The sequence below is a fragment of the Battus philenor genome, unplaced genomic scaffold (assembly GCF_028537555.1).
Source record: "Battus philenor isolate CCGP_79_NKW_IND1 unplaced genomic scaffold, ilBatPhil1.0.hap1 SCAF_19, whole genome shotgun sequence".
NCBI lineage: Eukaryota > Metazoa > Arthropoda > Insecta > Lepidoptera > Papilionidae > Battus > Battus philenor.
The window spans coordinates 8,780,469-8,795,784 of record NW_027181681.1 but is presented as its reverse complement, the minus strand read 5'-3'; the positions used below and the strand labels follow the sequence as shown (position 1 = coordinate 8,795,784).

Below are 15,316 nucleotides of genomic sequence, written 5' to 3'. Positions count from 1 at the left end.
TATTAATGTATTTTAAAATTACGACTTTTATTTTCAAGAGTTTTTAATATCAGTTTATCAACCGCTGTACCGGGCAGTGGTGACCCGGCAGCAGAGGACTCAGACTTGCGATCTTAGGTTGCGGGTTCGATTACCGGGATACAATCCTATACAATTGACGCTTTATGCATAAATTATGAAGGATTGCCACTGCTCACAAACAAGTTTTCGAAGGATGAGCAGCAGCGTTCTCTGTCTCATTATACCACACTACGATCGCCACCTAGCTTACCAAAGCGTGTCGATTATTGTATACACCCCATAGATATCTTTCGAGGGAGGCCTTGCAGTAGACGTTTATGAGCTGACACGATGACGCAAGCTGTAGACCGTGCCGTAATGCTGTTGGCATTGACGGTGGACTAAAGAAACGGACCGACCGATACACCCTTTGCCGTACGCATACCCAAAGCATTGTACAGCGGTTTCAGTATTACTATAGTTATACTTAAGTATAGTAATACTTTTTGTCACGAATTAGTGCTATGCTATAACTGCTATTTTAGCACCTTAATAGCTCTGCTTAATCACTTAATTTGAGTTGGATTACTTTCAATAATATGTAATGATACCAAGCTTTCCAAGGCTAGTTACATGCTCCACCGAATTGGGAGATTCAAGCGCTACATTAGTTTAGCAGGACGCTTCTATGTATCACAGTACGACCGAAACCTCTGTACCGCGCTTAAGGAAAGCTAATTTAATAGGATAAGGAACTATTAAATTAGTATATCCAATACTTCATTGATATAAAATATTTATTGTTAATTAAAGTAACTTGTTTATGTTAGCAACTATTGAAATAATGTAAGGGTAAATTGCAAGTAATTATTAAATTAGGTTAATTTTGGAAAAGGTAGTAGTGTTGTGGGGCACGCAGTGCTATAGTGTTATTTTTTTATTATTATATATTATTTATTGTAAACGCTAGGATACATTTAAATAGTTTCATAATAATAAACCAAAAATTACAATGAGCGGTGTTAACACAAAGCAATCTATTACAGACCAATCATAGTGTTAAAAAGGTAGAAGTATAAATAGTGGATAGGTAACGTGTACAAAACATACATGTATTTTGTATACAGACATATGTATATAACATGTATACTTATAATAAAAAATGTATTATATATATTACTGTATAATACATACATATTATATAGTGTGATTATGTTTGGATAGCAGTATATTGAGCTTGTAGAGTGTGGTCTAACAACTAAATGTAGTATTAAAGTATTATAACTATTAAAACGATTATAGTAGTGATTTTATTCTTAATATTACACCGTTGAGTGTGTCTCTAACAATTAAATGTAACTGTAAATACCACTATATAATAAGTAATATATACAAACGAAACTTATTATATAAATTAAAGAACATTGTGTAATTTTACAAACAAAAAGTAATAATACTGTGATCAAAAATAATGTAAATTTGTTTATAAAATTTAAATTCGTTATTTATTCTTCCAAATCAATTTCAACGCCTTCAATTTAATCCCAGTGCGATAAAACGCACTTATGCCAACGCATTTTCCAGTCCTCAAAACTGTCAGAACAGTTTTTTTCCAGTATAGCCTTCGAGACCTTCTTCTGATGGCTTTTTATCTCCTCAATCGTATAAAAATGGAGACCCCACATTAGCCTTTTGAGTTTGATGAATAGTCTGAAGGCGCACGGAGTCAAATCAGGCGAATACGGTAGTTGAGGAACTATATAGGCGTTGAATTTTTTACAAATAAATGGGCAAATAAATAGGCAAATGTCCTAAAAACCAAGGAAAAAAATAACTACCTTATTAATGCCTGGGAGTTTTATATGATAATATCACCTTACTTTTTGATCACAATACTTCTGAATTAAATAAAGTTCTGCTTTAATATTTTCGAAATTCGAATTCGTATCGTTCAGACATGCAGTAAATTTATTTTTAATGGTTCGATAATATTATCAAATTTATTATCGTATTAAGTACAAAAATTACTATGCAATAGTGTTTTTTATTGCGCCATACCGCTTGTTGTCGTCCTACCATTTTCTGCTATAGTGCTACCGAATCCGTTGTACCGCGCCATCTATGCCAGCTATATAGCCATGTGCATACCGCACATGTCTATATAGCGGGGAGTATCACTCTCTCTGTTTCGACAGTCTGCCGTCGACGTGAGTGTCGACGGCACGCGGTGCAGCTGTTTCGGTACCACTGTACATAATAAAATTGAATAAAGTGTTTACTTATAAATATTAGCCAAATAAATGAAATGTCAATTATACAATTATTATTTTTTCTAGCCAATGGAAAAGCTGTAAGAAGTGTATCCAGAAAAGGCAAAGGTGAAACACGTTTCTCTTAAAATTCCTAAAAATTAAAATTTCATTGAAATACTCCATCATTTACCACAAAACAAAGAATCTAAATGTAAAAGATACTTCATATTCATTCTTTTCATTTACAGAGGGCCTGTCAAAATCGCCGGGAAATAAACAATAAGTTACTACTGCGTTACTGCATATATTCATAAAACATCTGCATGAAAATGAAATGTTCTTGAAGAATTTACATTTTAGCGATTGCCAAAATTACTATTAAAGTTTGCTTTCATTTTGATAATAATTTGACATAGTTAAAAATAAATTGTGACTTCTTGTAAAGTCAAGGCCGCTATATTTCATGAATATTACGCTGATAGGTCATCTGGAAATAGACTTAACGTAATCTTTTCTTTTAAAATTAAAATTAATCTTTCACTATCTATTCTCAGTGGTGTTATAAATGTTGAAAAATAACTGATGTTGTTACAAAAAAAACACAATATTTTTAAACATGTTTAACTATATCAATTGTTGTTTGTTTCTAACATTATTTTTATTGTGAAAGTTATTGAAATGATTAGATTAATACTCAACCACTGCAAATAAATCTAAAGATGCGTCTACACATGGCTATATCAAAAGCAAGCAATAACCTGATTTTTATTAACTATTTTTTGTTACTTTAATAATAACAACATTAAATAGAAAAGTAATTTCTCTTTTTGGGGGTGAAACTACATCGGTGATATTTATTTATCGTATGTAAACGCATCCTTGACTCGTTTTATCTAACCAACGTCATAAATTTAGCATTTCCTCGTTTTAACTATATCAACTGTATTATCGAATAATAAGCAATGTTTTACAATACTTAGTAAGCAATATTTTATTTATATCTTAGCAATTATGTTTACTATGTTATGTGCATATGACACTACTATTGTTGTGTGGTTGGATTATGATAATTATGACTTATATATAACATCGGTGGGTTGTTCCGCACTACGCTTGCCGGTTCACGGTCTCCATTTCTTCTGAAGTGCCTTTATGCCCCAGCGGCCATCTGCTCTCTTTGTGGCTTGTTTAAGATTAAGTTAAATATCTATTTACGCCGTAGTGCTACCGAAACTGGTTTATGTGCATGGTGAGACAAGGGATTACCAAACGCTCGGACTGACGAAATGGTCAGTCCACCGTCATGCTCTTTTTACTTCGTCCCCCACCTCGCCGCTTTTCTTAAAGAGCGGTACAACGCTTTCGGCAGCACTAAAGTATAAGTTTTATTATTGTCTAAAATATTTTTTATTAAACAATTAATTTCCTACGGCGTCTTAATTAAAAAAATCAATGTTATAATGTATTCGTTAGCAAACTTATGTGCAATAAGTATAATTTTAAAATGTTTATTAAAAAGGTTCTTCATTCGGAGCATTTAGAATGATCACTTGTGAACATGAGAAGAATACCAGAGGAATACATACTAGAGAATAAAAACTAGAATCAAATTGAACCCCCCTCCCCCTCTCCAGATGGCACCCTTCAACTTAAGTAGCAAACAAAGGGTTTCAAATATGCCATGATCTGAGATGAACTTGCAATAGACTCAATCTAGGTATATCTTTTTATGAAAATTAAAAATTAAGATTGTATAGAATCTGTTTAACCATTTTCACAATTGTCCTTTATATAGTAGTATATATATAAAAATTACTAATACACTGTAATAAAAAATTACGAGAGTTTTGTTAAATAAACATTTTAAATTATTTAACGATAATTCAGAGGCTAATTTATGATCCTCTTTTAATATTTGTTATATAATTGGATTATACATTGTACCAAAGTAAATTAAGAATTCGGCGGCCAGTACCGTGAAATATTTAGTGTTAAAACACACGCCAATATTCTAGAGGAAGTTTTTTTATCTATGTTAGATAAACAGTTCCGACGTAGAATAATAATTTTTTTAGCAACTATTCTGCTACCGTAACCACTGTACCGCGCAAAAAAAGTGCGACAATGGGGTGGCCCTGGAAGAAGCAGGGGTTTCGCCGTTATGAGCGTTGACGACGGACTGACGGATAGGAGTAGATGATACTCCCCCGTCTTCCTGCGCGCATTTTTAAGGCGCGATACAGCGGTTTCGGTAGCACTATGAACTTTTTTTTTTTTACATACATCACCTATACTAATTAATATATGTGTAACATACAGGTTGTTTATACGCTATAAACATTTTTTTTTTCATTAGACAGTGAAAGTAGAAAATATTTTCAGTCAGGGTAACTAAAGGTGATCAAAGTTGCTATTGACTGTAAATTTACATGAAAAAATAGATAACACTAAGGCACGTTTTTTAAAAATAAACTACGGTTTTTTTATTTCTTTTATCGAATAACTGAAGACTGAGTAGAATTTGAACGCATCTTATAATTTAATCAATGAGAGCTTGAAATTGTTAATATTCTATTTTTCTACTATTTCTTGTACTTTTATATATTTTTTGTAAATTTAAAAGCGTTGTTACACCATATTAAAATATCAACGTTATTTGTTGTTTCATTTTACTCTAATTTTAATGTTCATTTTACTAATATTTTAATTTTACTATTTCACTTAAATTTACAGTTTGTAAATAAAATTAAGAAGTGGGGAATAATTTTCTGACATGAAAACCATATGAGAGTGAAAAAAACAAATAATTGTGCATGCGGCTTTAAGGAGGCGATCGGATGAAAATAGGAATCGATATAAAATTAAATCTCTCCTTAGACGCCACTTAACAAATACATCTTGCACTTTTCTTTATAAGTGTATAACTTCTGTCTGAAAAACAACATGCATTGTTTTTCTGATATGACCCGACTATTCAAAATTAGGGATATAAATATATAATAAACTGATTGTAAATATTTACAATTGTTTTGTGTTCTAAATTAAAAAAAAAATCTACATGTTTCCGCCCGGGATCGAACCGGGGACCTTGTGCGTGTGAAGCACACGTGATAACCGCTACACTACGGAAACTTACTTCACCCACTCAAAAAGTTTGATTTAGTGAGTAATTGAAATAACATTTGTTATTTATAAATATAAAAAGAACAACATCTTCATTCAAAATAGTTAGTCTACCAAAAATAATAAAAAAACACAACATAGACTACAGAGGTACGCAGAGAATGTATAACTATCTATACTCTACCGGTTCTCGTCCTACAGCAGTCTCGCGGCCACAACTGCCGCGAATAGTCGCGGACACGCTGTCACCGTGTCACTTTATTGTCGGTGTTAAATTGTACTTGAATTAATAAAATATTGTAGAGTTGACAAAAAATATTCACCATGGATCCCGAAGCGTTCCTAGATTTGGCCAACCAGGTCATAAAATTGAAAATGTATCCTTATTTTGACGTCGCACATTCTCTACTATGTGCGCTAGCAGTCCGAGAAGATTTAGGATCTGGTGAGTATCATGATATATCTTAAACCTTACCGCCAACACTATTTATCTAAGACATCTTTGATTTACTTATTGTATCTCTGAGGAAAACCAATATATACCTTGGTATGTACCAGACAGCAATATATAAAAATAAAGCAGCAAATGAGTTAAAAATAGATTTAGTCTGCGCGTCATAAATAAATTTACTATTGCTAGTGTTATCAATTAACAGACAAATTAAATAAAAAATACATATATTATTTAAAATATTACAATTTATGCAATATTAATAGCACTTCCCCCTTAATCAAATAAAATTTATCAATTTTCATACGTTTCCTTAGCACGCTTAAGGTAAGATAATAAATTATCAGCACATTTAATTAAAATCTCATGATAAAATACAAAATATAGGTTAGGATTTCAGTCACGAATCTTTCTCGAAAATAACACAAGTGAAAACTAATTTTAATATTTACGGATCTGTTGATAGATGGCGCAATTATTAAAGAATTATAATAATAACGAAAAAGTATAGGTATGATCTGAAAAAAGGCGAATGTTACAAGAATCATTTTTTCAATTGGTCATAAATTGAAAGTCAAAAATATACTTCATATTGGGCTCGTCCGGGATTTGAACCCGGGACCTCTCGCACCCGAAGCGAGAATCATACCCCTAGACCAACGAGCCTGTTGTTAAGGCAATAATATAAAAGCATCGTTTATAGTAGTAACATTTCAATACAAAAATAAAAAAATATAGTTAATAATAAATTCGAAAAACAATTGCATAAAGTTACAATGCCGTAAATAACTATATTTTTATTCATAACTCGAACGAATCATTAGCTACAAAGTAACGCGTCGTTGTGTAGTTTACAAAAATTGAATACGTCAGAAAACTGTACCAAATTTAGAAACTTTTAATCTGATTCTAGAATTCTAAAACAATTACACTCCTAAAAGCGATGATTTGAGGTCACGAGAGAATACACTTAAATAAAATTTTGAAATTCTTTAAGGAAATCTAAATAAAATTTAAAAATCAAACAGTCCTAATATTTTTTTACAGTTAATAAATTATTGACGTTACAGCTGAAAATATCTGCAATACTGTTATTGGCGCCATAAATGTATTTATTATTACCATGACAGAATGCGTTAAAAAGATGGCCGCTGGGACCTTTATTTTCTGGAGACCATGGATCGGCGTGCGCAGCGTATTACGTCCACCCATGAGGTGGACAAACAACATTGTTAAGTTCGTGAGAAGATGCTAGGTGTAGGCCAATTCAAACAAAATCTTTGGAAATCTATAGGGAAGGCCTAAGAACTGAAGTACAGGACGACCTACGGCTGAAATGATGATGAAATTGTTTCATAACAGCGTTAATCTATCAAGTGAATCACAATCTGTATTATGTTTTAGTCTGTTTTTATATAGAACAATTTTTTACTTTTATATTTTATAAAAGAACTGTTGGAAAGTTTTAGTCTGTAGTAAAACATTCCAATAGTTCTTTTATAAAAGCCAATAAATCTACCATGACGAAATATCCATCATTACTAAAATTTACTTAAGTAAGCGGCATTTGATTTAGCATTCAAATATAAATAATTTAGTAGTTAAAGCTAGTTTACAAAATAAAATATTTCTAAATATGTTCATGTGCCAAATCAAATGCCGAATAGTACGTACGTAATAGTAGTAAATTGTAAATATTTGTTCGTGGTGTTAATTAGATTATATTTCGAAATCAATAAGATATAGTTAATATTGTATACATTTTCCAGGGGCGCAGGCTTTTTCCCGCAAACATCCTTTAGCATGTTGGCTGTCCACGATGTTGGTAATCTTTGCGGGTGGCATGGTGGCCAACGGCCTGCTCGGGGAACCCATACTTGCGCCGCTGAAGAATACACCTCAACTACTTATAGGAACCGTCACCTGGTTCGTAATTTATTTAATATCTCCGAAAACAAAAACTATCGTCCCTCCACATTTTCCACATATTTCTAATTGAAGAGTCTTCCACTGCTGCCCAAGAAGCATTTGCAGATACCGTGGTTTCATGGCGGCAGGACGCTGGGAGCTCTTTTATGTAGCAAAGTTCCCTAGTTTCCGAGAGAGATTCGGTTCGGGCCGGTATTTATTATTATTTGATCGGATCAAGGGACTGCAGAGCTCTTAGATCGCTTCGGCAGAAGATCCATGGAGTAACTAGTGTAACATGGAGTAACTAGAGACCCCATGAGGAGATCTTGGCTTATGCTGTCACTCGTCTATAGTGAAGAAATAAATTTATGCACTATCAGCAGACATAATATTTTAAGAGGCTCGATAATTGCAAACTTGAATTATTTGATATTCAGTACAACGTAACGACTTATGAAGTGCTACCGCTGTGTGTAATTTTCTATAATTAGATCTAAAGGTTTTTTGACGAGTTTTGGGAATATTGTATTGTGTTTGGACGGGCTCTTCTCTAATCAGAAAAATTTTGGAAGTTTTCTATGAGAAAATAAAACTTGCAACTTACGAGACGTACACAAATACCGTCTTCGTTTTTTGACTTTCTGTTCATTTAATCATATACTAGCAATTTAATTGTCTAAAGTGAAACTTCCACAGGTACTTGGTTTTTTATACGCCGTTCGACGTCGGTTACAAAGTGGCCAAGTTCTTACCTGTAAAGATAGCAGCGTCGGCTATGAAAGAAATATACCGCGCTAAGAAAGTCTACGACGGTGTGAGCCATGCTTCCAAGCTTTACCCTAACGCTTACATTATTATGGTTATTGTTGGTAAGTGGGACATATTATTAATATTAACACAAAAAAAAAACGAGACTGATTTTTTTCGGCTTAGTAAATGCTTAAATACAAAAAGACTCAATGATATATATATAGTAGTAATCTAATAATTATCGTATATCTGCACAAAACCGTGTTCATCTTAGAGTGGCTGTTGCGACAGATTATGTACTGCCAAATGTTATTGGTCAGTGGTATTAAAAAAAAAATAAAAGCGACATATATCATAGTGATAACTAAATTTTACTAAGTATGGTGTTAATGAAATTATTTAAGTTGTATTTAATCCCATGAATAATAACTAATAGATGCATTTCTTTATCGATTATAAATTTGCAATGTCCGATATTCATAGCAAATGGCGTCATTTAAAATTCCGATATTTTTAATTTTTTTACGCAATTTTGAATTGGTTCTTTCGTTATAACTTCCTGCAAATTATTAGAAAACTTGAAAGTTATGAATTAAATTGATAAACACGTTTACAAGTAATGACATGGTCAAGGGAAATAGATATTTCATACATAAAACACATTCAAAGACGAAAAAATATGTTACGTATAATCTTACATAACTACAAAAATAATGTGTTTTTAAATATTTGGTATGGCGCAGTCCTTAAGCTAAATTTATAAATATATAAATAAAAATAAAACAAATCAACATTATGCAGAACGATTATTTATTTTTCTTGGGTCTTACTATATATCGCAGTATGTAACTAGTGACGTGACTTGCTGCCACGGCATTCTGCACGTGGTAACTATTTAAATTTAATAAGTTTTAAAATTGCGCAGCACTTGTCATTAATTTGAATCTAGATCCGACACTAGACTAAAACAAAAAAAAATTCTACTTCTAAGATTTGTTTGTCTTGCAAGCGTGCTACAATCGGCTTTTATCACGTATTTCAGGAACACTCAAAGGCAACGGTGCAGGATTTACGAAGCTCATAGAGCGACTTGTACGCGGTGCCTGGACTCCTACCGCAATGGAAACCATGCAGCCAAGCTTGTATGTATTTATTTACTAATTTGGCATACATTAAATATCAAAATAATTTAAAAAAAAACATATTAAGCTCAACATTTCTAGTATGAAATTTCTTCCAGAACATCTAATGTTAGTAACTTGAATTGTATTTATATATTTATACATTATAAAATCAAACTTAACTTTTGCTAAATAAATGCATAAAATATTTAAAGATCAACAACATAATTTAAATCAATTTTCTTTAACTAAAATTTTAGGCAGTTTTTATATAATATGTAAAATATTTATTATGGCACACCTTTTCAAAAATCAATAGTTTCAAAATAGTAAGAAAAAGTATTTTACTAAAAAGTTCAGATTACTACATAATAAAATTAAATGTTTATTATTTGTCTCTGCTGACTAATACAGCTTTGGCCAATGTATTCCAGTAGAAAAAGAAAACATATTTGAGAGAGATTCCTTAATACAGATTGATTATAAATAAGTGCAGTCTTTAGCATTTTGGTGACAAAGCCGTTTCTTCACCTCTTTATAACTTTCACGCTAAAATCAAGCCAGAGGTATATTTATTAAAAACATTTCTATTTACAAACGGGATTTCCAATAAAATCTACATAGCTTCATAATATAAATAAGTAACAATTTGTTTTAGCTACACGAAGGCGTCCCTGGTGGCGTCGGTGATCTTCGTCCTGGACAAGAAGACGGACTTGATTTCCGCTCCACACGCCCTCGTCTACTTCGGCATAGTCATCTTCTTTGTATACTTTAAGGTAATCAAACATGATTTTTTATTATAAGGTCATCGACGATATTTGTTGTCATGGTAAAAAATCAACAAAGTATGCAACTTAAAACGCTATCTACAAAAACGGCAGCGAAGCTATTATTATAAGAAAATTTTACTTAGACTGATCATCATCATTATCATTTCAACCACAGGATCTCCACTGTCGGGCATATGCCTCGTTATAGATTTCTTACTTCACCGGTTGGAAAAGTGCTACATCCAGTGTGTTTGTCTTTCAAAGACTTCAACTAGTTTTTGTGTCCACCTTGTGGGCGGAAGTCCTGCACTACCGGACCGTGGTCTTCACTCCAGAACTTTAACGCCTCAACGGCCAACTGTTCTACTCGCCATGCGGGCAGCCCAATGGCACTTCAACATGCCAATCTGCACGGGCTAGTAAAATTATCTAAATACTTGTTTACATTTGTTTCTAGTTATCTTCAATTTTGTTGGGTATCCACGATCCCTTCATACCATTCGAGAACTTGTTCTGTGCACTGTTCCTTGGCGGAATATGGGATTCCCTCGCCAAGCTACTCGGCAAGGGACAGCCTAAGGAAGAGACAAAGGATACTAAAAAAACTAATTAGCAGATTAATATCGTAAGTTTTTTGTAATGCTTTTTTTGTTTATGATAATTTAAATATAAAAACTTTTTAGTTTAATATATATTGTGGCGACGGATGACAGTGTAGTGGCAAGTTAACATTAAAAGATAGATAAAAAATAAAAGGAAATATCTTGAAATAATAAAATTTAATTGTCGACTCTTTGTGTCGTTTCAATTTGTTGACTTTCAAATAATTCATAAAAAATGCTTTGTTAGTTTTATTTGTTATGAACTTTATTTAATTTTATAAATAACATTAGAACAGTTTTAGTGTAACTAAATACTCTAATTTTATGTGCTATTTGATCTTTCTTAGACAGGTTTTATTTCAAATAATATATTAAGATACTTTATTTTTTTTGCTTTAACGAACTTTTATCAGTTATTTATTGTTTTACTTTTTCATTTATATGTATGTACGTACATAATCGCAAATATTGATGTTCTAGAATTAAGATTTAGAGTCAAGGGACCAATCTGCAGAATCGTTTAGCCGCTTCCGATTTAGATTCCGACAAAATAGATAGCGCAGTGCCTACATAGTACGGACTAAATCTAAATAGCATCGATATTAATTCTTTCTTACTTCGATTCTTGGTTCATTAAACTAAACATCAAAATTGGTTGTTAGAATGTACCCAGATCTCAGCCTTGAAATAAGTTTTACTAAATGTCTATCACCCTCAAAATCACATAACCATGGGATATGAAGAGGCGATAGTTGTAATTGTTATTTCAGCTTACAGACGTCTACCAAGGAATAAGCTTTCACCAAAGATATCTATCAGGCTATTTACCATAATCGCCACATTTGGGAGACGGGTAAAGGATCGCAGTGTGGCGTTATGATACGCAAAAGACGCTAGTGCCCATCATCTGGAAATATGTTTGTGATCCTATATAATTAAGGCACATACTGAATGAGAATCGTACCGCGACCCATGATCGCTAACCTTAGTCCTTACCACTAAGCCACCACCGCTTCCGGTTGTAATGTCTTATACGCCATCCCCTAAACTATTGATGTCTCGTTTTGTAGCACTCACTTTTTTAATCTTATTTCGTAGATAAAATATATTACTAAAAAACGAAAACGCTGACTATGTCTGCTGTGGTCCTACCATTTCCATTGTTAATTATTTTATGTTTAGAAGTCATAAGAATACCTGATAATATTAATAACAAACTTACGAAGAGAAATGGACAATTATCACCATCAAATCCTCTGTAATAAATCCGACCTTGTGTAATATCTGTAATACGTTTGTGCATCGTGTACTCGATTGTACTGTTTGATATTCTATATTGTTGTATTCAAAATATCTAAAGATAAAATTTTAAATCTGAATAGTAAGTAATCTAATATAGTATCCGGCATTTGATTGAACATGTTGAAAATATCATTCTTTTATAAACACAATCGGTTTTAAGTTATACATACATATAAGAGATACTCTTCAATTATAATAATGTTTAATTGAATACCATAAAAATATTAATATATATGAAAATGTAGTATTTATGACAGCGGTTAAAAATATCAACTGTATCCATGTCAACGATACCACTGTACAAAGTCTAATGTGTGCGCTTGGCGACCCGGGTGAGTATCGTCTGCTACGTTCCATCAGTCCGAAGTCAATGCTCGCGGCGCCCCTCATCTACCTTGGCCCGCTATCTCGTTACCTCCTAAAGCGCGGTACAGCGGTATCGATCGTACTATGTTAAACACCTTTATCCTTGGTGACATTTTATGTTAAAAGAAAGTAATAAAATTAATTTTTTTGCAGGTCATCAAAATCACGCTACACTATCAGTTGACACCGACAATACTGATGCGACATATAAGCAACTAATAAAATACAGTAATAAACGCGTTCACGTTTAAATTTTCTTAATGGATATGAATGACCGCAATTAGCACAAAACATAAAAAAAAATTGTAAAATATTTAAAACGTTTAAAAAAATGGCACAACGACCAATGTTTCGATTTTATTTTTAAGCTAAACTAGTCATAATAATGTGTTACATAAGTTATTTGAGGTTATATGCTTTGTTTTTGTTCCATATAGTTCCTTTCACCAAAGTTTAAATAGTTATTATTATTTTTTAACCGAGGAAGCTTGAGTCTTGCTTGCCAGTTATTCAGACGTAAAAAGTATTAATGTTATTTATATAGATTAAAATTTAATTATATTAATTTACATGTATTAATTAAATACTACATCACATTTAAATTTGTTTTTAGATGTTTTTATTATTTTTAAGTTTGTTGCATAACTATCCTATGTTGCAGACATTGTGTTAAAAAACTTCGGGCATTGATTTATGTTTAAGATTAAATTAACATACGATCGAATTTCGATATAACGACTTCCTTTTGAAATTATCAATGTTACTTTTCTACTCAAGATTGATATGATATTATATTTAATGTATTATTTGCGAAACACTTGATTTATTCGCGTGGGTGCAAGCGATGAGAGACACGTGTTTCGTTATTTAAAATTGTTAATTCAATGATATTATAGACATTTAAAAATATATGTAACACAAATTTTAACGCATAATTTGATGAAGGAAGGAAGCAATACATTGTTTTTATTACAAATTTAGTTTTATTATAAATTTCCCGCTTTTCTTGAGGTAAATATAACTTATGGTTTTTTATGGATGCGTGTTTCCGTTTTCTTTATTACATCAGATTACTTACTGAAAATCCTAAAATGGTAAAATGGCGACGTTTAAATAATTCCCCTATAATTCGTGATAAAAAAAATTATTAGTCTATCTATACAGGATGACTGCTTATAGGTGTTAAAGCCTTAAAGGTGTAAAAAGGGGGAAATATTTTGCATTATTTATTGTCCCATTCGAATGTGACATGACATTTACTTTTGTTAGTACAAAGTCTATTAATTGTTTCGGATGTACCGTATTTTATTTGACAGCATACAAGCTAGACAATCCCATTGAAGCATTTATAACAATCTCTCTGTATATAGGAGATTTCCATTTGTATACTAGCTCATTACGATGTCTCTAGGAGCACAAAACTTAGAAACTTGAAATTTGATAAGAATATTTCATTCGCTGAGATTCCTTATAAATTATACACAAAGGGGGGGGGGGGGCATTGCCTTTTGTGGACAGCTAGTTTATAATATAATAAGCAAACTTATATCAATGTCGCCAGTGAAAATCCAACGAGATACAACAAAGTTAATAAATACTCTACCGTTGCAGAGCTTCGGACGGTGAATGTAAAAAGTGTAAAAAGCTATTGATCTAGTTATCTATATTGAAATCGAAACTGACAACGCAGTTGCTAAATTCTTAATGTGCCTTACGGTAGTTGTAGCGTCGGCGTATATCTACTCGTAGTTAGGAAGTGACAGAGATATTTTTTTTGGAACAGAAAAATGCAAAGACACCAAACTTTCTTTTTTTTTACATTTTCTTGTTTTGATTAACACAAATCACCGTAATAAGCTCAATAAATGTATATAGTAAATATATTTTATTTTATTGTACTCGTTATAATAAAATATGTGTTATTACTGGAAATTGGACGAATCGAATTACGAATATTATTCTCGAGAGATTTCGCTAAGAAATTATTTAAATGACTTGAATAATTTATTTAATATAATAAACTAACAAACCGTACTTTTTCGGAGAGTTCCTCCAACTAAATATTATTGATTATATAGAAATATTACTTCTCGGCAATCTACGGATGCTCCGTGTTGTTGGCAGAGGACCCATACTGAGGCCGGGGCACCCCCCCCCCCCCTTAATAAAACGTTACCCCAGCTTTACGTACAAACATCACGGACGATAACCGCGGCGTAGAATATCCACCGACAAGGTATACCGTCGAAAAAAGATAAATAAATAAAAATAAAACGAAAATAAAAATATATGAGTAGTAGCCTGGAGATGAAGGCGAAGCAAGAAAGGCGATGTAAGAAAGGAAAATACAGTATAGAAAGGAACGAAATAACATGTGGCGTATAAAAGAAAAATATATTAAACATATTGATGTTTATTTATGGTTTATACATAGGGGATACGTATCTAACGCAGGGACAATTCCCTGCGTATCTAACATCCCCTATAAAGGTATACAGACTACCTTGTTAAAATCGTCGGAAGACGCAGACCGCTTCCATCAGGTCCGTTTGAAAGCCAATAGGGGAGGCTTATCTCCGGCAGCGGACGTCCTAGGGCGAAAATGGTAATAGTAAATGATGGCAGCATTCTCGTTAACATTGTGAAAGCAGTTTGTTTATATTAA

The 15,316-nt window shown here is 32.4% G+C and overlaps 1 protein-coding gene and 2 non-coding genes across 3 annotated transcripts; 1 reads left to right on the top strand and 2 right to left on the bottom strand.

Annotated features, from left to right (window-relative positions):
* Nucleotides 1–5,311: 5,311 nt before the first annotated feature.
* On the bottom strand, nt 5,312–5,384 carry TRNAV-CAC (transfer RNA valine (anticodon CAC)). Its single transcript has one exon. It is a non-coding gene; the product is annotated as a tRNA-Val (tRNA).
* Nucleotides 5,385–5,588: 204 nt separating this feature from the next.
* LOC137921458 (trimeric intracellular cation channel type 1B.1) lies at nt 5,589–13,604 on the top strand. The gene is made up of 7 exons (XM_068764224.1): nt 5,589–5,820; nt 7,596–7,752; nt 8,434–8,606; nt 9,530–9,629; nt 10,267–10,387; nt 10,839–11,006; nt 12,805–13,604. Exons 1-6 carry the CDS (start codon nt 5,700–5,702, stop codon nt 10,992–10,994), a joined length of 828 nt encoding a protein of 275 aa, XP_068620325.1. The 5' UTR covers nt 5,589–5,699; the 3' UTR covers nt 10,995–11,006; nt 12,805–13,604.
* TRNAP-CGG (transfer RNA proline (anticodon CGG)) lies at nt 6,421–6,492 on the bottom strand. The gene has a single exon. It is a non-coding gene; the product is annotated as a tRNA-Pro (tRNA).
* Nucleotides 13,605–15,316: the final 1,712 nt, after the last annotated feature.

Coding starts and splice junctions, on each gene's coding strand:
- LOC137921458 (XM_068764224.1), top strand. CDS start 5,700: ATGGATCCCGAAGCGTTCCTAGATTTGGCCAACCAGGTCATAAAATTG. Junction 7,753..8,433: donor CTTATAGGAACCGTCACCTG/GTTCGTAATTTA, acceptor AAACTTCCACAG/GTACTTGGTTTTTTATACGC. Junction 9,630..10,266: donor GAAACCATGCAGCCAAGCTT/GTATGTATTTAT, acceptor AATTTGTTTTAG/CTACACGAAGGCGTCCCTGG.